Genomic DNA, 22,561 nt, shown 5'->3' with positions numbered 1-22,561 from the left:
TTTTTTTGAGACGGAGTTTCACTCTTGTTACCCAGGCTGGAGTGCAATGGCGCGATCTCGGCTCACCGCAACCTCCGCCTCCTGGGTTCAGGCAATTCTCCTGCCTCAGCCTCCTGAGCAGCTGGGACTACAGGCACGTGCCACCATGCCCAGCTAATTTTTTGTATTTTTAGTAGAGACGGGGTTTCACCATGTTGACCAGGATGGTCTCGATGTCTTGACCTCATGATCCACCCGCCTCGGCCTCCCAAAGTGCTGGGATTACAGGCGTGAGCCACCACGCCCGGCCCGTTTAGGGATTTTTGTTGTCTTTTTGTTTTTATTTTTATTGGTTTAATGTTTTAGTGTTTACCTATTCATCCCAGATTTATCCACCTACAAACACTACCCCCAGCATCCATCTACCTCTTATTGGAATTTTGCGAAGCAAAAGATGACTACTGTAAATTCACTCAGTGGGTTATGAAATTGAGACCATCATAGGGCCTACCTGAGCAGCCCTCTTTCCTGGGAGAAGGTTTGGGTTTTATCTTTATGAGCTGGTATTGATGCTAAGAAAATAACTAACTTAGTTAAACTGTTTACTGAAACAGTTTGTTACTTCCCTCTTCCAAAAGTACAGATCATGGCTGAAGGGCTTTCTCTTTGTAATTGAGGTTGCCTGGTTCTGCCCAATGGATTATACTCATTCCAGCTCTTCTTGTGACTGATTACTTAATTTAAATAATGGTGTAGATAATAATAGCTAATAGCTCTTGGCACTTTAAATGTGCCAGACACTGTTCTAGGTACTTTACATGTATTAACTTATTTAATCTGCACAACAACCTTTTGAGGTAGATACTGTTGAATGTATCCGTTTTATAGATAGGGAAACTGAGGTGTACAGAAGAGTTAAAAAATTGGTACCGCTGCTTGTATACTTGTGTTATCTACTGATGGTAAGATTTTTTTCAGTTAATTGTAGCATCTCTCTCTCTCTTTTTTTTTTTTTTTTTTTTTTTTTTGAGAAACGGTCTCATTCTATAACTTAGCCTCTAGTGCAGTGACGTGATCACCACTCATTGCATCCTCAACCTCCTGGGTTCAGGCAATCCTCCTGCCTCAGCCCCCTGAGTAGCTGGGACTACAGGCACCTCGCCTGGCTAATTTTTATAGTTTTTTGTAGAGACAGGGTTTCACCGTGTTTTCCAGGCTGGTCTCAAACTCCTGGGCTCAAGTGATCTGCTCACCTCAGCCTTCCAAAATGCCCCAACATTTTGGGATTATAGGCGTTGAGCCACCACAGCTGGCTACATCTCATTCTTTATATTCCCCAACTTTGTGGTTTTCTACTGTTCTAATTCTTCCTGCTTAATTTAATAAGAAATGGTACCCACCACTCATCTTTTTGATTAAAGGAAAACAGATATCATACTCTTAACTGGGTGATTCCTTGGATTCATCATTTTTTAAAAACATTGCTACAATATAGCAATAGGTTGGAAGTATCGATATCATGGAAAAAGTATCAAAGATGTTTCTTTTTTTAAAGTTATAGTCATATTATCTGGGCCTAAAAATAATTTAGAAATATTTTTCCTAAAAAGACTCACATGTAAGATAATTTCTGGGGGGTCATATGTTAAAATTATCTATGATATTAGATTAAGGTTTGATAAACTAATAGAAATTACTAAGTGTGTAACTTGAAAATATATGATTAGACAGGAGTTTTAATTTATACAGACTTTACCGCACAGTATCTAGAATCAGTTTACAAGTGGATTGCCATTTTAATGACTATCTTTTTTATTTTATTTTATTTTTTTGAGATGGCTTCTCAGTCGCCCAGGCTGGAGTGCAGTGGCATGATCTCAGCTCACTGCAACATCCGTCTCCCCTGTGCCAGCAGTTCTTCTGCTTCAGCCTCCCAAGTAGCTGGGACTACAGGTGTGCAACACCATGCTCAGCTGATTTTTTTTATTTTTAGTACAGACAGGGTTTTCACTATGTTGGCCAGGCTGGTCTTGAACTCCTGACCTCAGGTGATCTACCCGCCCCAGCCTCCCAAAGTGCTGGGATTGCAGGGGTGACCTACTGCACCCAGCCAATGACTACCTTTTTTTTTTTTTTTTTTTTTTGAGACGGAGTTTCACTCATGTTACCCAGGCTGGAGTGCAATGGCACGATCTTGGCTCACCGCAACCTCCGCCTCCTGGGTTCAGGCAATTCTCCTGCATCAGCCTCCTGAGTAGCTGGGATTACAGGCATGCACCACCATGTCCAGCTAATTTTTTGTATTTTTAGTAGAGACGGGGTTTCACCACGTTGACCAGGATGGTCTCGATCTCTTGACCTCGTGATCCACCCGCCTCGGCCTCCCAAAGTGCTGGGATTACAGGCGTGAGCCACCGTGACCGGCCATGACTACCTTTTTAAAATCCAACTCTGTTAACTATTAATGGCCTATCAGTACTATCTATATATAGTTATTATCTTAATACTAAAAAATATAGACCATCAGGTATTATTCATATCAAGAAATATTAATGTAGTAGGTTTTAAAAAATTATATTTGTGGCCAGGCGCAGTGGCTTACACCTGTAATTCCAGCACTTTAAGAGGCTGAGGTGAGTGGATCACAAGGTCAGGAGTTTAAGACCATACTGGCCAACATGGGGAAACCCTTCTCTACTAAAAATACAAAATTAGCCGGGTGTGGTGGCACATGCCTGTAGGCCCAGCTACGCAAGAGGCTGGGACAGGAGAATCACCCGAACCTGGGAGGCAGAGATTGCAGCAAGCCTAGACCACACCACTGCACTGCAGCCTGGGTGACAGAGCAAGACTTGGATTAAAAAAATAAAAATTATGTATTTATTTTCTATCTAAAATTTAAATTTTGGTAAAATCAGTTCACAACACTCTTTTTTTGTTTTTTGGTGAGACATAGTCTCACTCTTGCCCAGGCTAGAGTGCAGCGGCATGATCTCAGCTCACTGCAACCTGCACTCCTGGGTTTAAGCAATTCTGCTGTCTCAGCCTCCCGAGTAACTGGGACTTACAGTCACACACCACCACATCCGGCCAATTTTTATAGAGGCAAGGTTTTACCATGTTGGGCAGGCTGGTCTCAAATTCCTGACTTCAGGTGATCCACCTGCCTCAGCCCCCCAAAGTGCTGGGATTACAGGCGTGAGCCATCATGCCTGACCCCACAACATTCTTTAACAGATATTATCCTGATAGATTTTCATTTTACAAGGTTTGCATAATAAACATGTTCATAAATCCCTATCTTCAAGTAGTTGTCAATCCTGAATAGTATTTTTATATAATTATTTATTATTTAGACATTATTTTTATACTTTTGATAGTTTTCACAATATATTTGGTTTACTGAGAAAAGATTAAAATTATTTGTACTGTAAATAATTTTACAGATTTGAAGGAACATATGTATACTAGACTGAAATGAAGCTATTGGCCTTTGAGAGAGTACATGTTTTGAAGAGTTGCACATTTGAAGAAAGTAAAATACTAAGTTGAGAAAGGTGTGGATTAAGTAGATGTAGAAATTGGGAAGTAAGCCACGCATGGTGGCTCATGCCTGTAATCTCAGCACTTTGGGAGGCCAAGGGAGGCATATCACCTGAGGTTAGGAGTTCGTGACCAGCTTGACCAACATGTAGAAACCCTGTCTCTACTAAAAATACAAATTAGCTGGGTGTGGTGGCGCATGCCTGTAATCCCAGCTACTCAGAAGGCTGAGGCAGGAGAATTGCTTGAACCTGAGAGGCAGAGGTTGTGGTGAGCCGAGATCATGCCCATTACACTCCAGCCTGAGCAACAAGAGCAAAACTCTATCTCAAAAAAAAAAGAAGAAAGAAAAAAAAAATGGGAAGTAGGCAGTCTAGGAAAGGAATCTTTGAGAGTAAAAATAGGAAAAAAAATGGAGCCGATGGCATTTGTGGAATAGATTTTGAAGCATTTGGAGTCGTTCCTATGTCTGCATCTGTCTGTTTTTATATCTCTGACCTAACACAATAAAGTAATGGTAGTCTCAAGTTAAACTCATTGTATTATATGTACCTGGCACATGTTCTTGTTTGTTCTTACTAGACAGTTCTTAATGCTTCTTGACTTGTATATATCTGTTCACACTTACCTATATCCAAATGAGTTAGACACTGCTGGCCTTACAATTCTTCTTCTGTTTCTGAGATTTTACCTTTGCATCACATGGCACAACCCATGTGGCCCTAACCCCAGCCTGGTAACTTTCTACATTTCTTCCCACTTTCCCTCTACTAACCACCTCATTCTCTGCCAGTGTCTTTTAATCCTGAAACACCTTCTTGTTCACATGGTGTGTCTGTTCTGAGGAAACTTTTATAATCAACAATTATTCTTTCTATTCTCATAGTAAAGAAACACTCTAGCAATATATTCCTTTATCTTCAGTGCCACCTCTTATCCCCAGTAAACAAACACATCTGGAAAGCAATGTCAAATTTTAAGATGCATGTTTATTTAAGTATATTTGAAGTATTAGTATGCATAATGAAGTTATAGCTTTGACCTAATCTGAAAGTCACTGTTTGAGAAGTTGGAATATGTCACCTTTGAACAATGTTCCACTTACTATGCTTGGAAAATATTGTTACCTAGATGTATTCTTGTGCAGTGGAATTGTGTTGTGTTCAAAGGGCATGAATCTTAGAGGCCCTGCTTATCTGAGTTTACTGCAGGTTGAATATCCCCAATTCAAAAAATGCGAAATCTGAAACGCCTCAAAATTTGAAATTTATGGCCAGGTGTGGTAATCCCAACACCCTGGGAGGCTGAGGCAGACAGATCAACTTGGTTTAGGAGTTTGAGACCAGCCTGGCCAACACAGTGAAACCTGTCTCTACTAAAAATACAAAAATGAGCCAGATGTGGTAGCGCACGCCTATAACCCCAGCTACTTGGGAGGCAGAGGTTGCAGTTAGCCAGGATCGTGTCACTGCCTCCAGCCTGGGCAGCAGAGTGAGACTGTTAAAAAAAAAAAAAAAAAAAAATCTGAAACTTAGCTGGGTGTGATGGGTCATGCCTGTAATCCCAGCACTTTGGGAGGCTAAGGCAATATTGCTTGAACCTAAGAGTTTGAGACCAGCCTGGACAACATAGTGAGACAGTGAGATCCCGTCTCTGCAAAAAACAATTTTTTTTTTTTTTTTTTTTTTGAGACGGAGTTTCGCTCTTGTTACCCAGGCTGGAGTGCAATGGTGCGATCTCGGCTCACCGCAACCTCCGCCTCCTGGGTTCAGGCAATTCTCCTGCCCCAGCCTCCTGAGTCGCTGGGATTACAGGCACGCGCCACCATGCCCAGCTAATTTTTTGTATTTTTAGTAGAGACGGGGTTTCACCATGTTGACCAGGATGGTCTCGATCTCTTTTGAGACGGAGTTTCACTCATGTTACCCAGGCTGGAGTGCAATGGCACGATCTCGGCTCACCGCAACCTCCGCCTCCTGGGTTCAGGCAATTCTCCTGCCTCAGCTTCCTGAGTAGCTGGGATTACAGGCACGCACCACCATGCCCAGCTAATTTTTTTTGTATTTTTAGTAGAGACGGGGTTTCACCATGTTGACCAGGATGGTCTCGATGTCTTGACCTCGTGATCCACCCGCCTCGGCCTCCCAAAGTGCTGGGATTACAGGCTTGAGCCACTGCGCCCGGCCAACAACTTTTTTTTTAAGCCAGGCATGGTGTTATGCTTCTGTCATCTCAGCTACGTGGAAGCCTGAGGCAGGAAGATCACTTCAGCCCAGGAGGTCGAGGCTGCAGTGGCCCTGTTTGTACCACTGCACTCCAACCTGGACAACAGAGTGAAACCTTGTCTCCCCGCCAAAAAAAAAAAAGTCTGAAACTTTTTGAGCACTGACATGACGCTCAAAGGAAATGCTCATTGGATCATTTTCCATATTCAGATAAGGGACACTCAACCTGTATATGGAGCAAGTGATTAATAGGACTATTGGAGATAAATCAAAATATTTATATGTATGAAAAATGAAATTTTTTGGTTACTAAGTGCATGTGAATGATGAACACCAGCAACAAGTAAAAGGCTCTGACAGAAAAAGTATTGGCAGAATAGATGGGTTTTTCTCAGCCATCACAAATCTGTTTTGAAAAGACTTATAGTTGATTAAAATGATTTTGTTACTAAAATAATATATCTAAAAATCTGTTGTTATTTGACTTACCAAAGAAATAAGATGTGTGTGGTTTTCAATCAAGGCTACAAACGACACTAAATGTTTCAGGATGAGAATATTACAACTGATTAGAAGAGCAACTATAGTTGAATTTTTTAGACCTCATCCTAAATGATGGTAATTGGATACTGAGGATTTCGTTCTTTTTTTCTGCTTTGTGGAGGTGTATGTGGTTTACTTTGTATTTTATCAGTCTAGACTGATAGGATTAGGCCAGGCCAGGTGGCTCACTCCTGTGATCCCAACACTTTGGGAAGCAGGCAGATCCCTTGAGTTCAGGAGTTTAAGTCCAGCCTACCCAATGTGGTGAAACCCCATTTCTACTAAAAATACAAAAATTAGCCAGGCGTGGTGGCACAAGCCTGTAATCCTAACTGCTCTGGAGGTTGAGGCGGGAGAATCACTTGAACCTGGGAGATAGAGGTTGCATTGAGCTTCTCACAAAAATAAAAAAGACTAATAGGATTAAACAAGTGAACATTTATCTAGCCTAGAGATGGGAACAGAGTGATAACAGAGTGATATTATTAGCAAAGTAATGATCATTCAAAATTTGTCTACTGGCTGGGCACAGTGACTCACACCTGTAATCCCAGCACTTTGGGGGGCCAAGGAGGGCATATCACCTGATGTCAGGAATTTGAGACCAGCCTGCCCAACATGGTGAAACCCCGTCTCTACTAAAAATACAAAATATTAGCTGGGTGTGGTGGCGAGTGCCTATAGTCCCAGCTACTTGGGAGGCTGAGGCATTACTTGAACCCAGGAGGCAGAGGTTTCAGTGAGCCTAGATCTTACCACTGTACTACAGTCTGGGCGACAAGAGCAAAACTCCTTCTCAAACAAACAAACAAAATTTGTCTTCTAAAGTGGGCAGTTCTTAAGGAAATTCTCCATTTTTCCCTAAAACATTCCCAGAACTAGATTTTTATCTTGGGGGCATTTTTTTGTGCATGTATATGGATACCAGAATTGAAACTCCACTAAGCCTAGATTTGAATTTGTTACTACCACAAGGTGTTTTATTTCTTTTTAATCTGAATCCATGAATATTGTTAAATAAAGGCGTGTTATTCATGGTATCTGAAATTATAATAGTAGTCACCTTTGGGTGAAGTATAGTATTTTTTTTTCTGTAAAATTTTGTCAAAATGAATGCAATTTAGAGGAGTCAGAATGTAAATAGTTTTAATGGCTGCTCATGGCTTTTTGAATATTAGATTATAAGACCACATTAAATGTAGGCAGGAAGACAGACACAGAAATAAGAAAATAATGTATATAAGGCAGCTCTGTGGGTACTGTAGTCTTTCCTGATAATGACCAGTAGGTTTTGAGAACTGTTGTGTTTGACTGTTAAAATTTTAACCTCAAGTAGCCAGTAGTGCTAATTTAGATGCCACATCTGAGTCTTACAGGTAGAATAGCAAGATTGAATTCTGAAAAATGGAGGTTATTTAAACCCACCAGTCCAAATATCTCCTTCTTGGATATTATTTACCTTGATATAAATTTAAAATAAAGATTTTGTAGCAAGTGGCTGTTGAGATGAAATTTTGAGTAATTATTGAGAAAGGTCATTGAGACAGGTCAGCTAGAGGTGGATACACAGCCTGCCTAATAATTGGATGGATGCTACCTGGCTGGAAGATGGAGCTTATTGGTGGATCAAAATCTCAGAGGGAAACTTTCCATTTTTAGCTTAAATGTGTATTAAAATTACATTCCAGTGAAGTACTATATGCTGCTATTTTATTGTTAAAACTGAACATCAATGATTATTATTACACCAAAGAGACTGTTCTAAGTGATCGCTTGTATGTGAAATATATTTGGTTTGAGTGGTACTTAGGTAATATTTCTATACTTTAAAATATGAACTTCTTTTATTATAATATATCCAAAGTTAGAATATAGCGTACCTTAAAAAGAAATGGTTTCCCATTGTATGTTTATTTGCTGAAACCTATCTTTGTATCTCCTCAGGTTTATGTGAGATTAAGACCATTTTTCAGGGAATTCCTGGAACGAATGTCTCAGATGTATGAGGTAAACATGCTTAAGCCAATTACATATGTATTTTTATTTTATTCAATATAGTACCCATATTTAGACCATGTATAATGATTACTTCTTTTCCCCTGAATTTATAGATCATTCTTTTTACTGCTTCTAAGAAGGTGTATGCAGACAAGTTACTGAACATACTAGACCCTAAAAAGCAACTGGTCAGGTAAATTTAATTAAGAAATAGTGGAAATGTCTGTCACACTGATCTATGAAATTACTGATTCTATTTCATTTTAATGGCCAATTTTCATTTGGCTGCATATGTGTTGGATGGTGAATATAAATGAATTTTTTAAGCCCCTAAATAAAACAGTTCCTAATGATGGAACTCCAGACAGACGTTCTTTAAAGGATACAAAGATCCAGTGCCTTTATTCACTGTGACATCTATATCCTCATTTCTTTTGGGATTGGGGGAGACAGGGGTTGGGGGTATATGTGGAATTTTTCCACAATGTGCATGATGTTTCATCTCCATATGTCTCTGAGATAATGCATGTTACTTTACTTTTTAATGGCATTAATAAAAGCTAATATTTAGCAGAAAGGATCATATTAAGCTCTTCCTTTTTTTTGAAAGCAAATTTATCTTCCATGGAAAGAAAATCTTACATGAATTTGATGAAAAATTACAATGGGTTTAGTCACTCAGGTTATCCTAACTGGACTCAGTTCCTTCTGTGTGCCCTGAGCCAGCAGATGCAATGTGTTCCTGGTTAGTGGGAATGCCCTGGGTGATTTTAAAACATTATAATAATTAGTTCCATTATTCTGTCAGCTGAAGTGAGATAGTAAGACTGCAACAAACTTTTTGCATCCTTTAAGATGAGGGGTTAATCTTTGAGTTTTTGACCAAAAGCTGAGAGAAATGACACAAAAGACTCATAAAAGCTTCAGTAGGGCCCAACGTGGGCAGATCACCTGAGGTCAGGAGTTCAAGACCACCTTGACCAACATGGAGAAACCCCATCTCTACTAAAAATACAAAATTAGACTACATGCCTGTAGTCTCAGCTACTCAGGAGGCTGAGCAGGAGAATTGCTTGAACCTGGGAGGCAGAGGTTGCAGTGAGCTGAGATCGAGCCATTGCACTCCAGCCTGGGCAACAAGAACAAAACTTCGTCTCAAAAAAAGAAAAGGAAAAGAAAAAAAGATTTAATAGCTGGGTACCAATTTTCTTTCTTTTTTGATACTGATTCTCACCCTGTTTCCCAGACTGGATTGCAGTTTGGGATCTCCACTTCCTGAGTTCAAGAGATTCTTCTGCCTCAGCCTCTCAAGTAGCTGAGACTACAGGAGCGTGCCAGCATGCCTGGCTAATTTTTGTGTTTTTAGTAGAGATGGGGTTTCACCATGCTGGCCAGGCTGGTCTTGAACTCCTGACCTCAAGTGATCCACCCGCCTGAGCCTTCCAAAGTGCTGTGAGTATAGTGGTGAACAACACAAGTTCTCTCTTGGAACTTTTGTTTACTAATGAGGAACAAGTGATAGTCATGCTATTACCATACGTTACAAATTAATAATCATCTTTTAAACTAGATTTATAAAATCTACACACTTGAGGGTTCCCATTTCTTTTATCTAGTTGTATTTTGAAAAATCTGAAACAGAAGCTTTTTCTTTGTTTTTGAGCTGGAGTGTCGCTTTTTCACCCAGGCTGGAGTGCAGTGGCGTGATCTCCGCTCACTGCAACCTCCTGGTCTCAGGTTCAAGCGATTCTCCTGCCTCAGGCTCCTGAGTGGCTAGGACTACAGACACATGCCACCACACCCTAATTTTTGTATTTCTAGTAGAGATGGAGTTTCACCATGTTGGTCAGGCTGGTTTCGAACTTGTGACTTCATGATCCGCCCGCCTCAGCCTCCCAAAGTGCTTGGATTGCAGGCGTGAGCCACCGAGCCCAGCCAACAAAAGCTTTTCAAACAGTAGATTGTGAGTGCTATGGGGAATTATCTATGTCGGTGACAAGGTAAACTTGAAGAAATTCCTGTGATCTCTAAATCTCATGAGTTTGTTTTTTTTGTTTTGTTTTTTTTGTTTGTTTTTTTTTTTTTTTTGAGATGGAGTTTTGATCTTGTTGCCTAGGCTGGAATGCAATGGCGTGATTTTTCAGCTCACCGCAGCCTCCGACTCCCAGGTTCAAGCGTTTTTCCAGCCTCAGCCTCCCGAATAGCTGGGAAAACAGCCATGCGCCACCTGACTAGTTTTGTATTTTTAGTAGAGACTGGGTTTTTCCATGTTGGTCAGGCTGGTCTCGAACTCCCGACCTCAGGTGATCCACCTGCCTCAGCCTCCCACAGTGCTGGGATTACAGGTGTGAGCCACTGCACCCAGCCAGTCCCATGAGTTTTTAATGGAAATTTACTCACATGGATGATCTGCTCTGTGATGACTGGTACCAATATTTTTTTTCCTAAAAATGCATTCATCAGGAGAGTCCCAGATTTTAGAAAAAATGCAGATACATGCTATACACTCTCATGTTCCTGAATAATTGAAAGGTTTTTTGTCTAATATAATTTAAATAACCATACTATCCACGCACAGATTCAGTTGTCTCCTGTCTCAGTGAGTTTGCCACTATTGGTGAAGAGGCATCAACAGTGACTTGAATTTCCATGCTGTACCTGCCTTTCCAATTTCCTCATATCCACTTGTTTATAGAAATAAAACATGGAATCCTATTTAGGCCCAATCAAGACTTGAATTAATTTACGTAGTCTTTTTTTTTTCCCAAAGTAGAACTGACTTTAAACCTTCCAAGGGCCAGGTGATCATTTGACTGTGATTATTAAAGTTATTCCTTATAATAAGGAGGAAAGAACTGCTTATACATTTTATCCGTTTTTTAAATTCTTCCTTTTTGCTGTAACAACTCGCACTGATAATTTTGAGTTTTTATTTGTGTGTGTGTATATGTAGATTTTACTTATTCTTGGTAGCACTGTGACAGATTTTGTGGGTAGAAAATACCGTTTCTTGAAACTGCATAATTTAAAATACAGGTGCAAATAGGTCCTAGGTTTTGCAAAATTGTTAGTGTGATTAAGACACAAGGAAGACAATCTACCAATTATTAATAACACTTTATACAGAATAGAGTATTAAGGTAGAAAAAAATTATTATATAACAGTTAATAATGTTCAGACACTAATATTTTGAGTATAAATTGAGATTATAATAATTAGTATTTATTGTAAAACCTTTAATAGCTTTCTAAAATGATGTAGCATTTTTCAATTTGGGTGAAACATTAGTTTACATTTATGATATTTAAATCTGAATTCATAATTTTATTTCATCTCTTTTTTCAAATGATCATACCACATACACTAAAAGAAATTAAGGGTGTTTAGGAAAGGTTGAAATGATGGAATGTTTTGGTCTTAGGACCTTTTCTCAGAAATTATAAGGAAATCTAAAAAGCACTTTTTAAAATGCCAACACAAAAACATTCCTTCTTATATTTTCTATTCTGGCATGTACAGGGATAGGGAGGCTGTGTGGTCCACTGGTTAGAGCCAAGATCTGGGAGCCAGGAGGATCCTGGGTTCCAATGCGGGGCTAACCACTGACTTACTGTGTGACCTTGGGCAAGTCACTTGACCTCCTTGTGCCTCAGTCAACCATCTGGAAAATTGGTTAAAAAGCAGGACCTCGCTGACAACCAGATGCTGCATCTGAGCTGAGCTTTCCTGGGTAAATAAATTACAAAAACAATTTAGAGTTTTTAATCCCCCTTTATAATTTAATAATAACATTTTGGGATAAACTGGAGTTAAAGCATAGTAATATTTGGTTGTAAGCTTTTAATAATTGCAAAGAATTTTTATAATAAAATGGCAGCCCACAGAGCTTAGGCCCATATTTGTGTTTGATTTTCCTTCATGAGAGAAAATAATATGGCTTAACCTATAAGGCCTATGATGTATGTATATATGTGTGTATATGTCGTACTTTTTAGAAAGTTTTGTTTGTTTTTTTTTGTTAATTTGTTTTTATTTTTATGTTTAGGCACCGGCTTTTCCGTGAACATTGTGTTTGTGTACAAGGAAACTATATAAAGGACTTAAATATTCTTGGAAGAGATCTTTCAAAAACTATAATAATTGACAACTCACCACAAGCCTTTGCATATCAGGTAGGAAGAAAGTTGATAAACTCAGATTTGAAAAAATACAATGAAGACACATGTTGCCAAACAATATGGTTGGAGAAGAAGAAGAGAATTTTCACTGGTGGAACTTCCCTTTAATGTATCATTTTTTTTAGAATTAGAAGTAACAAAGTGCTATATTTCTGGAAAATTATTACTTAAATGACATGCAGCATAAATGAAGAAAAATCTGAGTAGTAAATCTGAATAAGAAAACTATAGGCATCATTCAGTAGCATTCTGATCAGTTATTAAATCAGTAATTAACCAGTAATTTAAACATAACATATTTGAGTACTATAGTTAGCTTAACTGTGTTCTGGTCTGCTTATTTGGTTTAATATTCTGAAAAATTTTCTTAGACTATTTTGTCAATATATTTGTACCTTTGTTAATATTTCTTTGATGTATAACTACAACTATAGATGAATCATTCTTTCAAGATATATTTTAGATTATTAATATGTCCATGTAATATGTTTTGTTTGGTTTTGTGTGTGTGTGTGTGTGTGTGTGTGTGTGTGTGTGTGTGTGTGTGTGAGAGAGACGGAGTTTCACTCTTGTTGCTTAGGCTGGAGAGTGCAGTGGCATATTCTCAGCTCACTGTAATCTCTGCCTCCTGGGTTCAAGTGATTTTCCTGGCTTTGCCTCCTGAGCAGCTGGCACTACAGGTGTGTGCCACTACACCTGGCAAATTTTTTTGTATTTTTAATAGAGATGGGGATTTGCTATGTTGGCCAGGCTGACCTCAGGTGATCCACCTGCCTCAGCCTCCCAGTGTGCTGGGATTACAGGTGTGAGCCACCGCACCCAGCCCCATGTGATATGATTTCTTAGATTTGCTTCACAATAAGCCAGTCCAGAACAGGAAAGATGGAAAGTGGATTGGCATATAAACATGATTTGTCCTTCTGTGTTTCAAAATGTCTATAATAAAAAGAAAACAAAGGAAAAATTGTATATGATATTAAGTTATATTTAGGTCCTTTTACTTGTTTACACTTAAAAATGTCTTTAAGAATTTCATCTTGGTTCTTAGATAAAATGACATCAATTATTCTCCATCTCATACACAACATTTAGCCTAAATTTTGAAATATTTTATCCCAGAGGTTATTCACCATAAAATAAATATGGCTTGCATCTTGTTTTTAGGCTCCTTTTCAATGAAATGCCATTGAGTTAATTTGTTCTGTATTTCAGGTTATCATCCTACTTTTGGGAATAGAATAATGAATGGGAGAGATATATGGTCACTGTATTTAAGGAAAAAAAAGTATAGGCTTTCCAATATTCTCTTTACATTGGTGGTATCCCATCTTTCACAGTGCCTACCTAGCATTGTATAATTATGACTATTGCTGGAAGGAATAAAGGAATATTTTAGTTATATTAATGATTCTTGTAAAATGTATTTTAATGGAAATTTCATGTTTAGCTTTATATACTCTGAGAAGAAATGACACTAAAAAACCAATAGGCTTCAGATTAATTTATTTTCATCTGTGTCTTGAGCTATTAAGTTGTCAAAGGTCTGGTGGCATTGCTGTTCAAAGGATCTTTTAAATCAGTGTTTACTTTAAAAATCTTTTGTTTATTTTTTAACTTTTTCCAAACTAGGCAAAATATAAGTAAAAGAGGATTTAATTACTTATTTATTGTTTTAGCTTTCTAATGGAATCCCTATAGAAAGTTGGTTTATGGATAAAAATGACAATGAACTCCTAAAATTGATTCCATTCCTGGAGAAGCTTGTAGAACTGGTAAGTATAGCTTATCTTTTTTGTTGTGTTTTTGTTAGCTCACCTACATTGAAATAAGTCTTTTTAAATGTCTTTGCTTTGTGTGTACTGAATTACAAAGTCAACTGTGAGCCAGGTCACAGGTGCCATCACAGATGCCTCTGTAGTACCAGTTACTTTAGAGGCTGAGGCAGGAAGATTGCTTGAGCTTAGGAGTTTGAGGTCATACTAGGCAACATGGTGAGACTCCGTCTCTTTAAAAAATAATATTGATGATGATAGTAAAGTCATCTGTCATGGGAGATAAGGGCAAAGGTTGAAAAAGATTTATATGCATTTTCAAATTTTTTTGTTTTTTGAGGAAGAGTCTCGTCTGTCACCCAGGCTGGAGTGTAGTAGCACATTCACTGCACACAGCAAGCAGCCTTGACTTCCTGGGCTCAATCAATTCTTCTGCCTCAGCATCCTGGGTAGCTGGGAATATAGGTATGTGTCACCACGCCTGGCTAGTTTTTGTAATTTTTGTAGAGATGGGATTTCACCATGTTGTCCCAGGCTGGTCTCAAACTCACGGGTTCAAATGATTGCTCATCTCAGCCTCCCATAATGCTAGGATTACAGATGCAAGCCACCATGCCCAACCACATTTTCAGACTTTATATATTATATTAAAATTATGCTTATCAGTATTTAAGAATTTATAGATTGAGTGTCTTTACTATTTCAGTGGTCTTTCTTTTACAAGTTGCTAAGCATTTGTATTAGAAATAACATTAAACTGGCTGGGCATGGTGGTGAGCACCTGTAATCCCAACACTGGGAGGCCAAGATCACTTGAGGTCAGGAGGTCACGATCAGTGTGGCCCACATGGTGAAATCCCCGTCTCTACTAAGAATACAAAAATTAGCTGGGCATGGTGGTGAGCACCTATAATCCCAGCTACTGTGGAGGCTGTGGCAGGAGAATCACTTGAACCTGGGAGGTGAAGATTGCAGTGAGCCAAGATTTCACCACTGCACTCCAGCCTGGGCAACAGGGTAAGACTCTGTCTCAAAAAAAAAAAAATTAAATTTTTCATTTTGGTCTTATAATTCACATCTAGAATTAATGCTTATGCCACTGAAACTTTATTCTGGGAATTATATTTCTATATCACATGGAACACTTAGCTTTAAAGGCTATGTAGAAAGTAGAATTCCCTTTTACCTATCTTGGTTTGATCTCGCTTAATTATTCAGACTTTGGGCATAGTGGTATATACCTATATAATCCCACCTTTTTCTTTCTTTCTTTCTTTCCTTCCTTTCCTTTCTTTTCTTTCTTTCTTTCTTTTTTTCTTTTTTTTTTGAGACAGGGTCTTACTCTGTCTTTTGCCCAGGCTTGAGTGCAGTGGTGCAATCTTGATTCACTGCAGCTTTTGCCTCCCATGTTCAAGCGATTCTTGTGTCTCAGCCTTCCAACTAGCTGAATTACAGGCACCCACCATCATACCTGGCTGATTTTTTGTATTTTTAATAGAAATAGGGTTTTGCCATGTTGCCCAGGCTGGTCTAGAACTCCTGACCTCAGATAATCCACCTGCCTCGGCCTCCCAAAGTGCTGGGAGTACAGGCATGATCCCACTATTTGGGACCCCACCATTTTGGAAGCCTAGGTGGGAGGATTGTTTGAGGCCAGAAGTTTGAGACCAGCCAGGGGAACATAGTGAGACCTCATCTGTACAAAAATAAATAAGTAAATATAAAAATTAGCTAAGCATTGTGGCATGTGCGTATAATTCCAGCTACTCAGGAGACTGAGGTAGGAGGATTGCTTGAGCCCAGAAGTTTGAGGCTTCAGTGAGCCAGGATCATGCCACTGCATTCCAGCGGGGGTGAAAGAACAAGGCCCTATCGTGCATTCATTCATTCATTCATTCATTCAAATAACTAAATAAATAAGTAAATCTTCTTGAGAGGCCAAGGCGGGTGGATCACCTGAGGTTAGGAGTTCAAGGCCAGCCTGGCCAACATAGTGAAACCTGGTCTCTACAAAAAAAAATGAGCCAGGTGTGGTGGCAGGCACCTATAATCCCAGCTATTTAGGAGGCTGAGGCACAAGAATTGCTTGAACCTGGGAGGCAAAGATTGCAGTGAACTGAGATTGTGCCATTGCACTCCAGCCTGGGCTACAGAGCCGAGACTCCGTCTCAAAAAAACAATAGAAAAATAGCCAGGGGTGGTGGCTCATGCCCGTAATCCTACCACTTTGGAAGGCTGAGGCAGGTAGATCACCTGAGGCAGGAGTTTGAGACCAACATGACCAACATGGTGAAACCCCCTTCTCTACGAAACAACACAAAAATTAGCTGGGCATCGTGGCAGGCACCAGTAATCCTAGCTACTCAGGCTGAGGCAGGAGAATCACTCAAACCCGAAGGCAGAGGTTGCAGTGAGCCAGATCATGCTATTGGACTCCAGCTGCTCAACAGAGTAATACTCTGTCTCAAAAATAAAAATTAAAATAATCTTTAATGAAATTTTTTAAATCTAAATTTAACTGCATCTTCGTAGTATCTCTATTTGGTAAACAAAATATGTTGTAAAATAGAAACTGTTATGTTTTCTCTGCAAGGTAAGAATGTCAGTGTTATGGTGATCGTATCTTTCAAACTATATGACTTTTTAAAAATTGTCTTTTTTTTCACACAGAATGAAGATGTTCGACCACACATCAGAGACAGATTTCGTTTGCATGATTTGCTGCCCCCAGATTAAGTACAAAGACTTGTCAAATCACTGAAGGGGGAGAGAATGCAGGACCCTTTTGGACTAAGACAAAAACATTGCCATTACTGTTGAAATTTTGCATTTTTGTACCCCGTCTTGCTTTTCTTATCTTTGGTGCCCAATAATAATCAAGGGTTACAGAAAGAGACTATCTATCTCAGATTGAATACATACAGTAGGTAGGCTAAAACAGAAGAGTCTTTAGAACTAGTGCAACTCCAGTGAAATTTTTTTATGTACAGGACATCTGCAGTTTATAAAGAATTCTGTTTCTGCCACCAGCAGTTTGACCTGTAGATACACAGGATTTTATGATAATAACAGAGATGAAAATGGACTTTTATTTTCTCTCTGTTTGGTGCTCTAAGTGGGTTTGTAGCCACTTTTCTGTTACTTTATGATTCTCATTTCAACAGGAATGGCCAGTAAATGTTGTTTTATTTTTCCTGTTAAGGTTTATAACCTTTTTACATTTTTGACCTGTATTAGATTAGAATTTCATTATGCATTCCTTTTAGTTGAGGCGCTTCATAGTTTTCTGGAGATAGTCCATTTTTAGTTTTTTATTATACATTTGAATGGCCGTTTTCCTGCTTTGTCTGCCTGCATATTGTATATTTGTTTAAAAATATTCTCTACTTTTAGTCCATGTAAGTTTCATTTAGAAAGACATGCATTTATATTTTGTTTCTGTAATATTCTACTGTAAGTGAAATCTTTTCAAAAATCAAGAGACTGGGTAGATAAGAATATATGAATGACTAATATACAAAAGATTTAAACCATTGTGATGGCGTGTATTCTCAAATGGTAATATCTTGCAATGGCACACAGATTTAATGGATAAAGGTATACCTCAGACTTCACTGTGCTCACAAATCTTTGAGGAGAAAGTTTGGTCACCTGTTTGGCTTGATTTAGTTACTGCTGCCTTTGGTTTTCTCCAGGAATGAAGTATTCAGCACAGTGACTCAGTATTTTTAGTTATTTTGCATGGGCTGGTAGTACCTCTGTTATGCTCTCAGTTACAATCAATTTAAAACTGTATAACAGTCTTGGTACCTAACAGTAGCTATGCATAATCCTGTGGCACAGTACACTCCCAAGCCACCAATGCAGTTAATATGCTCTCATAGTGGTTTTTCTATGCTATATGAAAATAGTCTTCAAGCCTTGGTTCTCAAATGCAGCTACCACAAGAGGTTGATATTTTTATAGTGGCGTGTAATCTCCTTTTCGGGAGGCTTTTTATGGAAGGTAGAATTTGTAAAAGTTCGTATGCTTTGCCTCTCAACTGCATTAACATGCCACAGGCTCAGACTGTTTTTGTGTAAAGGATGTCAAAGAACGGCACTTTTTCTAAAGAGAAGTTTGATATTTTGTATGCTTGTTAAGAAAGTACAGTATTGGAAATTAAAGGTGGACAACTGATAATTGAGGAGTATGTCAATTAATTTTTTATGTATATTACCTGTTTACTTGTACAACTTACTGTACAAATTACATGCAGCTTCATTTTCAAATGAATCCTTAAAATAAGGAAACCTTTTTAGGAAAACATTTAATTTTTATATCTTTGATTTTAAAGGCATGAGTTATGTCAATTTTCAGTGTATTAATGAAGATTTTAACTTTTCATCAGGTTGAGTGTTTTCTTACTATATTATCTGTTGTGTATGTAGTTAGCATATTGTGTCACTGAACTGTTTAAAAATCTAGCATGTAGAGCAAGCCTGTTTTGTGGAAAATCCTTATTCATTAAAAAAGTAATCATGGCAGATTTTCTGCAAAAAAAAAAAAAAAGCATTTGCAATTCAGAATACTGATTTTTTTAGTTTTATTTAAAGAAAGGTATTTTGCTTGCAGGAAAAAAATACTACAGATTCATTTTAATGAGAATCTTTGAAATGTATTTATCTTTAGGGCATCTGGGCATCTTTATGCTGTTTGTCTTCTGTCTTTCTTGAAATAAAATGTACATACGTTACCTTTACATATGCTCTTGCTCAAAATTGTGAACCTAGTTACATGTCTCCCTGCTCCCTTCCTTTTTATGCTCAAACAGCGAAACCCAAAACTTATATAAGATCTGGACTTTCAGCATGCATTCTGATTGCTGAAAGTTTTCCTGATTTAGTGCATTCTCAAAGGGCTTTCCCATAATCTAAAGGGAAATGTAAGCACCTATACTATTGTGCCTGTGGGCACTTTAGTAATAAACACCAACTTTTAAACTAATCATCTTTTATCAATGATAAAGTTGTTTTCAGTCCCATGCTAGGAGAGTTCCTTTAAGTTAGCTGATCAAGCATAAGAAGCTTCTATAAAGAAATAAACTAAGGAAAATTTTATATGGCTTGAGAAGATTTCTTGAGACCAAATTAATATATTTTTTCTTCATTACTTTGAGTCATTTTAAATTTGTTAATACAAAATTTAAGATGATTTACAGAGACAATTTAGCCATCTTCCTTCCACCTTAATATAATGTTTTGTCTTCCCATTATCCTTTCTTTTCTTTATCTGTTGGTAGACGTAGAGTACTTCCATTTAGTTCATTGGAGGTGTATATTTTTTAAATTGAAATGTGCCCAGCCCCAGCCCCTTCAGCTCACACAGGAAACATGAACTCTTAAAAAAAAATGACTAGTAAATGCAGGAGAGGTGGATATCTGATGAGACACAGCGAAAGTGACCTGTATACACATTACAACTCTGGAGTCCATATTAAAGTTGTGCTATTTCCAGTGGTAAATGTCTGACTTTTAAGACATTCTTTTAAATTTGTATCGTTAGGATGTTTTAATCAGTTGTTTTTTAATTCTATGTAATATATGTAGCCCTTATCAAATCTATATCACCATATTTCTCCTTGTGTCCTAAGAGAATTCATGACAATTCGTAACCATAAATTGTTTTATATTGCTAGTGTGTATATTTATTTTTACCCAATGGCTTTATCTGTTTCCCAAAATTTATTTGGGATTTGTTGAAAGCATTCTGTAACTTCTATAAACGGCTGTTTTCTTGTAACTGTCAGTGAAATGAATGTGTACATTGTTTTTTTGTATTTCTTTGTTTTTTGTTTTTTGGTTTTTTTGGTTTTTTCCCCAAGGGTTAACATAGAATGGTTTTTTTAAAAAATTATCTTTGGCCAATGACTTCTTCAGCTAGATCTTACTTTCATTCAGCCTTCTAAAGAAGTTCGTTTCTCATTGTTTTGTTCCGTCAACTTGCCTGAAAAACAGAGACTTCATCTCATCAATGAAGAAAGCATTTCATTATTCCTACAAATCTTTCCTGCGAGCACAGAATTCTTCATAAGGACCAGATCTCTTCCATGTCTGTGTCAATCACATAAAGCTAAAATGTAAAGAACATTGAAGCCTTTATTTAATTGTACTAATATGATGGCGTTATATGCTACATCATTAGCTACTTAAGGTTTTCTGACCTGACTTCTCTTTGTCTTCCTAGGTATTTATGTTATCTCTTTTAATCTTATGTATCTAAATTAACTTAGTTAATAGTTACCCACCGAATAACTATGCCAAGCAACTAGTAAAGAATGTTTATTTTATTTCCCCTTATAGGGGAAGAGTGGACTGGGAACAAAAATGTATGGGCCAAAAGGCCTTAGGTTGTCATTCATTCACTTTCTTATTCCTCTCATGAGCTATATTTGAGTATGGTATTTTTTTAGTGCTGATGTGCTTTATGTCATTACTTCTCATGTCTTCCCCTGAGTTGAAAGCCTACAACGAACCTGTATAAAATACATTTAAGAATCTTCAGAATAAGAACCACAAACTCAGTATCTTATATTTAAATGCTTCTTAAGTTATTATTGGAATCCAAGTCTCACTAGGATACATTTTTATAAAATGTTTCTCTGTATCTTGAATTGAAATTACTTGCCCAGAGGCAAGAGTTCTGGGGATATAACACAATTTGAGATCTTTTTTTAAAAAAAGGGCAGGGCAGGGAGGGGAGGGGGAGAGCGACAAGTTTATACTAGTTAGGTTATGGTTTTCATATTAGTATTTTAAGATACATTAGTTGGTTCCCAGACCTGACCATTAGAATTACTCTGAGGAGCTCTTAAAATAGATTCCTGGGGCCTACCCCTGGAAAATGTTGCACTGGATCTCCAGTGGGGCTTGAGAGTTCTGGGTTGTTTTCGTTTTTGTTTTTTTGTTTTGTTTTTTGTTTGTTTGTTTCTTTAAATCTCTCCTGGTGATTCTAATAGCCAGTATTGGGAAATTGATGTTTTAGGTAAATGTGCACTGGTCTGATAGTAGGCAACAAAATTAAAGTTTACCAGACATCTCTTTGTGGTATAGAGTTGTTGTTTTTTAAACTGGGACCAGATTTCACAGAGCTTATTCAAGATACATGGAGGAATAATAAAGAAGATTGAGGCTACTGCTCATTATCATTTTTGTCTTTCATACTTTTTTTAAGAGTTTGCATTTCTAAGACTTGGAATAGTTGACCATATACATAGCTAAAGGACATGTCCCTGAATGAGACCATTATATGTACTATCTGTAAAATATTTCACTATTTTTTTATTTTATAAATATTTGTAGAAATAAGCAATGAAATACTACTTTCATCTTTTGAAATGGGATTTTTCAAGGCAGTGTCTTTTGGCATTAAGGTAGGGGGGAGTTAATATTCTCTCTGCCTGTTTCCACATGAATCAATATAAAGTCATGGACATTTAAAAATCTCAGTTTAATTTCTACTTATTTACTATGCAGTATAGCCGTGAACAAGTAATGTAGATTTAGTTTTCTCATCTTCAAATGCCCTGATCACCCTACCTCACAGGGTTGTTGTGGGGATAAATAAAACTTTTATGGAAGCACTTTTTTTTTTTTCGATATTTTATCAGCCATCAGAAACAATATAATTTCTAACAACATATTTGTATAGTGCTGTTTTTTACAAGCCTATCATTTTTTTCACACTACTTTCCCTTTTGATATTGAAAAATAGAAATTGAGACTTAAGAAAGCTGTGACTCAAGACTGCAGCTCCTCTGGGAGACTTGAATTTAATCACTAATATTTTATTTCCCAATGCCTGGGCATTGTGTATGACTATGTTTGTGCATGAATATGAAGCTTTCTCAAGTTTATAAGTCAGTTCAGCTAAAAAAACAAATCATATAAAATGTAAGGAATATACAGTGATACAAACTAGACCTACAGGTAATAATCCATTTTAAACTAGAAGGAAATATTTTAAACACTTCTCCCAAGATCACAGAGCTAGGACTAGATTGTAGGTTCTGTTAAGTACCGTTATTCACAGTGATGATTTAAAAGGAAGGGCATTCTTTATTGCTGGAACTACTGTGAGCGGAGATGAAATTTGAGGATACCAACCAGAATAAAGGAGTTGGTTTTTAAAAGGAGAGAGAAGATGGCAAGAGTGAACAAGATTATAGTGAGCCAAGCTGAGGAATTTATACTTCATGTAAGAGCTAAAATACATACAAACATGTATGGGCTAAAGTAATGATTGCTATCACTATAGCATAATAGCACTGATCCCGTCCCAGTT

General features: G+C 37.7%; 1 protein-coding gene across 3 annotated transcripts in view; it reads left to right on the top strand.

Moving 5' to 3' along the window:
* CTDSPL2 (CTD small phosphatase like 2) overlaps nt 1-21,419 on the top strand; it is a 112,039-nt gene extending 90,620 nt beyond the window's left edge. For all 3 annotated transcript variants that reach the window (XM_032297625.1, XM_032297622.1, XM_032297623.1), the window contains 5 exons: nt 8,235-8,297; nt 8,402-8,481; nt 12,335-12,461; nt 14,144-14,239; nt 16,910-21,419. In XM_032297625.1, coding sequence (XP_032153516.1) covers nt 8,235-8,297; nt 8,402-8,481; nt 12,335-12,461; nt 14,144-14,239; nt 16,910-16,975 — 432 coding nt within the window. In that variant the 3' untranslated portion in view covers nt 16,976-21,419. The remainder of the gene's footprint in view (nt 1-8,234; nt 8,298-8,401; nt 8,482-12,334; nt 12,462-14,143; nt 14,240-16,909) is intronic.
* Nucleotides 21,420-22,561: the final 1,142 nt, after the last annotated feature.

Source organism: Sapajus apella, unplaced genomic scaffold, assembly GCF_009761245.1.
Source record: "Sapajus apella isolate SASKATOON/1434 unplaced genomic scaffold, GSC_monkey_1.0 scaffold37, whole genome shotgun sequence".
NCBI classification, from domain to species: Eukaryota; Metazoa; Chordata; class Mammalia; order Primates; family Cebidae; genus Sapajus; species Sapajus apella.
This window is presented reverse-complemented; position numbering and strand designations above follow the sequence as displayed.